The sequence below is a fragment of the Gossypium hirsutum genome, chromosome A07 (genome assembly GCF_007990345.1).
Source record: "Gossypium hirsutum isolate 1008001.06 chromosome A07, Gossypium_hirsutum_v2.1, whole genome shotgun sequence".
NCBI classification, from domain to species: Eukaryota; Viridiplantae; Streptophyta; class Magnoliopsida; order Malvales; family Malvaceae; genus Gossypium; species Gossypium hirsutum.
The window spans coordinates 97,162,925-97,171,939 of NC_053430.1; the positions used below are offsets into that span (position 1 = coordinate 97,162,925).

The 9,015-nt window shown below is 29.1% G+C and overlaps 1 protein-coding gene across 1 annotated transcript; it reads left to right on the forward strand.

Moving 5' to 3' along the window:
* The first annotated feature begins 3,366 nt into the window (after positions 1–3,366).
* On the forward strand, positions 3,367–7,646 carry LOC107942330 (GDSL esterase/lipase At3g27950). Its single transcript, XM_016875987.2, has 5 exons — positions 3,367–3,834; positions 3,911–4,111; positions 5,439–5,611; positions 5,953–6,220; positions 7,240–7,646. Exons 1-5 carry the CDS (start codon positions 3,585–3,587, stop codon positions 7,488–7,490), a joined length of 1,143 nt encoding a protein of 380 aa, XP_016731476.1. The 5' UTR covers positions 3,367–3,584; the 3' UTR covers positions 7,491–7,646.
* Positions 7,647–9,015: the final 1,369 nt, after the last annotated feature.

A 9,015-nucleotide genomic window follows, 5' to 3' on the forward strand; every position in this document is an offset into this window, starting at 1 on the left:
TCCATTTCCACCTCAGCTTAAGCTTATTTTGAAGTGAAATTGCTTGTGATTTAGTGTTATTCTGAGATTTTAGGGTTTAGGTTGCAGTGTAGTTAATATAGTTGCTTGGTGATGAATTTTAGTATTTTAGCATTTAGTTTTATATTAGAGCTTAATTGTCCCTGTTTCAGACAAATTGTCCCTGTTTAAGTAGGAGTCAATCACTGGTCAACGTTGTAATGAAATTAAGGTTAAGTTACGACATGGTTCATGAAGGTGGAATAAGGAGTGACAACCCAATAGCTGAAGTCACGCCATGGATGCAACTAATGTTGCAATGTCGTGAAGTCTAGAGGCCAAAGAGAGGCATTGTAGTGACCATGTCACGACGTGGATCACTTGATGTCGCGATGTTTCAACACCAACTATTAGAGCCCTAACAGTTACTCAAGGGTAAAGAGTGGAAAATCAAAACTAATTCGCGAGGTTTCGAAGATGAAGTTGTGATGGTGCATGCAACTGACAAATTAATGAAGGCTACTTTGATCATTTCGCACGTTTGATGTTCAAACTCTGAATGTATGCTGGAACTTCAAGTTGACCCATGGAATGAAGTTAAACATTGCTGAATTTCAAGTTTTTTAAGAAGGATCTTTCTCTTTAGCTAACTTTTAATTCTTGTTGTTAATTGTGAAATCATGACGATGAATGTAGATCAAATTCCTTTACTTTTCATGTCTATGGTTGGGTTGTCAATGTTAAACTGACGAGATGTTTGGTTGATTGAGTTACTTGACGAGCTTAACATGTTTTTCCTTCGCAGCTTAAAACATTCATTTAAGTTAGGGAAAATTAAAGACAACTTAATCAGGATTAAGTCAATTAACTTTATCAGAATCGAGAAAATTCGATATATGTTGAATTTAGAGGCTATAGTTGTTGTAGAATGGTAAATCTTAAGATTCGAAGTGAGTTAAGAGACCGTGAATATTTAGTGCTAACAACTGTATGTTGAATCAATTTAAAATTTCATTCCATAGTTGTTAGGTGGATAAATCAATCACTACGATAACTTGTTGGAAAAAGAAATATTAATTGAGAGTATTTTTGTTAGGGTTTAGAGTTCTCTTAAGTGTCTTGATGTACTGTTAATGATTTTCTTTTGATTATACCAATAATTCTATATTGGAGTAGATTGATAATTTGCTCCACTAATAGTCGGGTATTGCAAACAATTCGAGGATACGATCCTCGGAATAATTCCTTTAAGAGTATTACGTTGCAAAAATTATAAAAGTGACTGTGTGTATACAAATATAAATTCATATATCAAGCTCGAAATTCTCCTACGGCTTGAAGTTGGAACTTTTCTTTTGATTCTTGATAGAAGTTCATTCAGTTTGACGCTCTTGCTGAAAGTCAAATTTATGAATTGGACATATACAAAAATGTTTTTGATTTCAATGTCACGAATTTGGACGTTATAATAAATACCGGCTCTAATTCTTTTACTCATCTTAGGAAACAAAATCCGTTTAACACAGTATAAAAAATAAATATGATAACATTATACAAAAAATAAATATTTATTATTCCAATATATTGTTACAACATAAATTACATATAAATATATAATATCAAATTTCTGAACCAAAATTTATAAACAAAGTAACAATGACAAGTAATTATTTACTTGAACTAAATTAGTTTATTAGCTTGAGTTTTCAACTTATGCTGCAGCAATTAGGAATTTTGTTCAAGCAAATGAATAAAACAACTTCAAAATTTTAACATTAATACTCTTCTCCTCAGCATGCAAATTTTCTCTTCGAAATTTAACTCTGAAAAACTTCTCCATATCATCTCTAGTTTATAGGAAAACTATACCATTGGATATAAAATATATTTCAAAATGTTGAAAAAGATTAAACGTAATTAAATTTTTGAAAAATTATGTTTGAGATTACCGACATCATTTTATTCAAAGGTTTTGTCAATTGATATAAAAAAGACGGGACGAATTTAAAAAAAGTACTTTTAACAAAAAAGCATTTTATTGAAAGTAATCTTGAGATTCTCGAGGATAAAAACTATCAAATTTTTTCGATTTTTCAGATTTCAATCCAACAACTATATATTTTGTTTTAAAAAAATTGATCAAGCAACTCAAATTTAAAAAAAAAACCTTCAACTTTAAACTATGGTAGATGTTGTTATGGCATCTCATAGAGCAAAAAGCATGCCTTACATGACACTTTTTATAATGAAAGCATGTCTTACATTGCGCACTTTTGCTCTATAGGCACCACATCAACAGAAGTCACTCTTTGCTAGATGCACTTTTGTCATGTGTTGATATGCCAAATCCAAATCGACATATTTTCTTAAATAATAAAAAAATAATATATTTCCCTTTTATTTTCTCAAATTCGACATTTATGTCTAATTTTACCTACAAAAGATACTACTAAAAGTAAAACTTTTTTTTCATATAATATTAGGGGTAAAAAATGGGGCTAACAAAGTTCAAACTCGTGCCAAATGAGCATTTAACAAAAATTTTGACCACCACTTTATTTAAGTCAAAACATTAAAAAACGAAGTTTAATAAACTTAAATCAAATATAAAAAATAAAATACAAATATGAATTATCAAAATTTTCATTTTTTTTAATTATAAAAAAACTGAAACTAGTTTAAAGAATTAAATCGAATTCAAATTTTTTATAACTTAGTCTCAGCTTGATAGAATGACACCATTGAGAACAAGCCATTTGGTGATTTTTTTCTAATCTTTTTCCCCTTAAATAAGGGGAGGATGCCAACACGTGGAGTGAAACATCGAGTTAAACTTAAATACTAAATTAAATTTAAGGCAATTAAATTATTAATAAATTTATATTTTAATTGTTTAATTTTAAAATTTATAAAATGGTCATTAGACTATTTAAAAAATTTCATTTAAGTTATTGACGGTTAAAATTGCTTTTTGTATGGCATGTATCGATTGAAAGTTCTCCTTTCTCTTCTCTTGTACAATTTTTCTTCTTTTTCTTTTTTTTTGTTAAGAAACAATTTTATAACACCATGAATTTATGAATCAAAATACCAAAAGTTTTCTTCTGTATTCTCCAACAATGATTATCAAATCGACTTGAATATAAAATATGTTCTTCTATTTATAGATGAACACTGATCCACCGTACTAATGGCTAAATTCTCGCTTGAAGCTTACTAATTAAATTTTTTCAAAAAAAGCTTACCAACTTAATCACGTAAGTAATTTTTTTAAATAATTTAATCACTTAAATATAAATTTTCTAAAATTATTTAAAAATCATATTCTTTGAAAAATGTAAATAGACCATTGTCTTAATCATGTCACCCATACCGATCAGTAAGGTAAACAATCTTTCAAATTTCAAAGAGAAAGCTAATGGGCCATATGGACCACCACCATGGCTGATGCTTTAAAGTTCAAAGAAATGGTGATAGATTTCTGTCTTTTTCTAATCAATGGCTGAAACCCAAAACTGAAACCATCACAAACATCTCATTTTCACCATTCACACTAAAAAAAAAAGCTTGAGTTTTAAGTAAGTAAGATGATAATGGAGGAGCACTGGAAACTGGTTTATGTGATTGGGATTTTGGCTTTAGGATTTGCAGTGAAAAGCAATGCTGATGGTTCAATCTCATGTGGGTTTCCAGCCATATATAATTTTGGGGATTCAAATTCAGACACTGGTGGAATCTCAGCGACCTTAAATGAAATTCTACCACCAAATGGTGAAACCTTCTTTGGACATCCCGCCGGCAGAGCCTCCGATGGCCGACTCATTATAGATTTCATAGGCAAGTTTTCTTTTACTAAAGAAATATCTATGGCTTCTTCGAATTTACATCATTTTGTTTTTGTCTCTTTTTGCAGCTGAGGGTATTAAGTTACCATATCTTAGTGCATATATGGACTCAATTGGGACAAATTTCAGGCATGGTGCTAATTTTGCAACCGGTGGTTCATCAGTTAGACCACCTGGTTTTAGTCCATTCAATCTTGGGATTCAGATTTCACAATTCATTCAATTCAAAGCTCGTACCACTACTCTCTATAATCGACTCAGCCTCAATAGTAAGTCTTATGCCTTCCATCTGTTTGCTTTTTTTGCTCAAAGAGACCATAATTTTGAAACAGGTAATACTGATACATCATGGATGTTATATGGCAATGCCGTATTTAACTTTTCTTTTGAGCTTTGGGTTTGGAGCTTGGGAACGGTTCACCCCGGTCTAGTGTAAGGATGAGCAAAGAGCCGTAAGACCGGGGTTTGAAGTATGATAGAGAATGGGGGAGAAGAGGATGAGTGAAATCTCAAAAGAATAGGGTTCTACTATAGGGAAGGAGGTTTGAAGTATGATAGAGAATGGGGGAGAAGAGGATGAGTGAAATCTCAAAAGATGGGGTTATGCCGTGGAGAATGAGATGGAAAAAGGTGGGAGAGGAGACCCCTTTTCCTCGGCCTTTTTAGGCATGTATAGGGATCTGATTCGCTATTAAGTGCAGGGTGGTTGTAAGGTATAGAACATATTTATGTATAACAAAGTGTTACATTTGATATGAAATGCATGAGTGTTACATTTGATATGAAATGCATGAGTCTTTAAACATGATTTGAGTGCGACTGTCGGATATAATAATGCTCATATTTGGAGTAAAAGAAGTATGAGTTTTTTGTACTAAGAGTTGGATTGTAATTTGCTTCTACTAAAAAAATGGATAAAATAGTCTTTATATGTTAGATTAAAGAGTAAATCAATTTTTCTTTCAAAAATTTCATCCATTTTTATTGTTAGAAACTAGTTGTACACCATCATGATGTACCCATGGCACGTTAGGTGCTATTATTTAGTTATTTCGTCAACCAGTCAGGTTTTAACCATATAAATGAATGAAACTTTTAACACGAAAGACTAGTTTGCTTTTTTGATGTAACGTTTAGGGATTAATTTGCATATTTTTAATAGAGAGAGATAAGATGTAATCTGACAACTAATACAAGGAGCTTCGTAATACTTTAACCCCATATTTGGATACGAGTGTTGAGTATACATGTTTATTTTTCATGTTTTTCTGTCTCTTTAAAGGGCGGTATCCCTATACCCTTATCTAAATATAAGCATAAAGTTGAAATGAATACTTTAAAATAAGTGGGATTAACATAGGATGGTGAAATTGGAACCCAAATGTACTGGATGCTCAACTTATAAAGGTGTATCTTAGGAACCAATTTGATTAAGTCTGGATTCATTCCCTTAATTTTTATACATCATTTTTATGTGGTAGAATATTTAAGGGTGCAACTTTTATGAAGTTATATATTCTTTAATATTTTCACGAATTCTATTAGAAATTGAATTCTTTTTTTTTATTAATTTTTCTTGGTGAATTCTGAATTCAGGAAGAATCCCTTTATCCATTAGCAATCTACCAAGGCCTGCAGAATTCGCACAAGCTTTATACACATTTGATATTGGACAAAATGATCTTGGTCATGGTTTCCAAACCATGTCAGAGAAACAAGTTCGAGATTCAATTCCCGATATCATAGGCGAGTTGTCCAAAGCTATTCATGTGAGTTTTTCCGTTTCGGTTTGAAATAGATTTGCGTGTTGGATATGACTATGGTCAAATTTTAAGTTTTTCCATACATTTGGAGGATCCTAGGAGGGGTCATATCTCCTTATCCATGCATCAAACACTAATACTTCAAGAAAAATGAAAGCTGGAATAACATAGGCTCTAGAGCTTTATCAAGCAAGCTAGAGCAGGTTGATTTTTATCTCAAACTCAATCAAAGCTTGACTCAAACTTTGATCCTTGCGTTTCTTAATTACTGCTTTAGCTCAGCTCTGAGGTATATTGGACAATGCATAGTTGAAGTAAATAATAACCATAACCTGTGTTGGTTTCAGATACTATACAAGGAAGGGGCAAGGTTCTTTTGGATACATAATACAGGTCCCCTTGGTTGTTTGCCATATAATGTTATATATGGCAAAAAGCCCGGAAATGTCGACAAAAACGGATGCGTGAAGGCCCAAAATGAGGCAGCCATGGAGTTCAACAAGCAACTTAAAAACAAGATAACATGGTTAAGAACTCAACTTCCTTTTGCCAAATTCACCTATGTTGATGTTTATTCAGCTAAATATGATCTTATCAGCAACGCCAAGAAACTAGGTAAAAACATCTCATATTTGGATTTAAATACGTGTGTTAGATATGAATATGTTGCATTACTTTTACTCTTCATTTTACTTGAAAAATATGTATTCAACACGGTAAAAGTATCATGGAGGCTCTTATATTGGCAGTCTAATTGTATTTTGCCCCATCTACTAAAATGGGCCAATTAATCTTTGTATGTTAGTTCAAAGATCAAATCGGTCCTTCTGTTAAAAATTTTATCCACTTCTGCTGTTAAAAACTGGACTATGCATATCAGTAAGGGGTACATGTGGCACACCACGTGTCATTGTTTGATTCTTCTGTCAATCATGTCAGTTTTTAACGGTACAAATGAATGAAATTTTTAACTAAAAGGATCAAGTTGCTCTTTAATCTAACGTACATTGACTAATTTGCTCGATTTTTTAGTAGAGAAGTCAAAATGCAATCTGACTTCTAGTACCAGATCAATTTGCCCTTTGATTTAACGTACATCGACTAATTTGCTCAATTTTTTAGTAAAGAAGGCGAAATGCAATCTAACTTCAGTACATGATCTCCCTGATACTCTTATCTATTCAACACCCGTATAAACTTGAAAAGAAATTGTACATATCCATGTTGGAGGTAAAAAAATACTATGAAGGTTATTTTACTAGGAGTCGGATTGTATTTGCTTTTTCTACTAAAAAAATGGACAAATTTGTCCTTGTATGTTAAATTGGTAATTCTGTTAAAATTTCATCTATTTTTATTGTTACAAATTACTCATTTTACGTCAGAATGAGGTACAAGTGACATGTCATATGTCACTTTTTGGTTATTTTGTCAACCACGTCAGTTTTTCACGAAATAAATGGATGAAATTTTTAACAAAAATAATTTGATCTAATATACAGGAATTAATTTACATCCTTTTTGAGTAAAATAAGTAAAATACAATTCAACTTCTAGTAAAATGATTCTCATTGCACTTTTATGTATTATGTAGACAATTGCTATATTACTGCAATATTTGTTGATATGGGCAGGTTTTGTCGATCCATTTAATTTTTGCTGTGGAAGCTTTTATGGATACCATATAAATTGTGGGAAAAAAGCGACAGTGAATGGTACAGTTTATGGGAACCCATGTGATCATCCATCAAACCACATTAGTTGGGATGGCATACATTACTCTGAGACCGCTAATATGTTGGTTTCAAATCGCATTCTCAATGGCTCCTTATCTGATCCTCCTGTTTCAATTCAAGATGCTTGTCATCATGAAACAGATATATGATGATGATGAACCGATGATATCTACAATCCTTGTTAGTTTCCAAATTTTCGGTTGTATGATTAGATTAAATTTCGAGTTTTGTAATTTTACAGGGTAAAAAAACTCTTAAACTTTGATAAAAAAACATTAATTAAGTTTTTGAACTCTTAAATTGCATCAATTAAGTTTTTTGATCAACGATATTTTGTTGCCGATGTGATTGTAACAGCTGTTGACATGATGGTTCATATCAACTATAGTTGTTGATGTATAATGTCATGTCAGTAAAATTTAAAAAAATAAAAATATATATATTTAAAAGATTTTAAGTCAAAAAATAAACTTAGATAATAATTCATTCAAGCTAATTTTATAGAAATAAATAGTAATTATTTAAAATATGTATCTTTTTAATTTTTTAATTAATAATAATAAATGATTTTGTTTAATAGCAAAGCATGGAATCATATAATATATATCATACATATTATATTACAATATCTTTAAAAATAATCCTAAGTTATGTATTTAAAACGATGACAGGTGAATAGTGTGTTTATTTGACACGTCAGCATTTTATTATTAATTGTATATGTCTCATAATTTTAAAAATAATTTAATACATTAAAAGGTAAAATTGAAATATAGTTTAAACATTAAAAGTTTTTTAAATTAGAAATGAAATGAATTATTTAAAAATTTATAACTGTTAAGATTAAAATTAAAATTAAAAACTGATTAAAGTAAAAGTTATTTAAAAAATTTGCTTAACACAAGTTTTTGAAAAGGGTAAAAAAAAAAACTAGTTATATATGATAAAAATATCATATCTAAAACACTTTATAAATATTGTTTTAAACATTTTTAAAATTGATTACAATATGTTTATAATATGATAAAAACATATTTAAATTACTAAATAATATAGTTAAAATTAGTTTTGTTTCCAATTAGAATTAAAATAGTTAATTTAAATCATATAAAAAAATTAAAATAGTTAATTTAAGATATGTTTAAAAAAATTATACTGTTAATATTAAAATTAAAATAAAATTAGTAAACATTATTTTTAAAAAAAATGCAAAAATTAAAATTGTTTAAAAACTATTTAAACATAATATAAAATTACTTAAAACTGTTTATAATTTTTTTAAAAATAATTTTTTAAAATGCTTTTTAAAAAAAGAAATTATTTACAATTTAAATTTGGTAATAATTTTTAAAATATATGTATGTTTATTTGATACATTCTCTTATTTTTGAAAATTTGTTTAAAAAAATTATCTTTTAAAAGAATTAGAAATTTATAATTTATTTGAAAATTTATTAAAACTTTATAATGTTTCAAAATATAAAAAATATATATATAACATGTTTAAAATCAATAATAATTTTTTCAAAAATATGTTAGAACTTCATAAATAATAGTTGTATTTTAAAATTTTCAATTAAATTAACTTAGAAAGAATCATTAGGTTAAGAATGAGAGCCTTAAAAAATTAATTAATTTAATTTTCTAAAAATTTAGTTAAATTTTAACAATAGA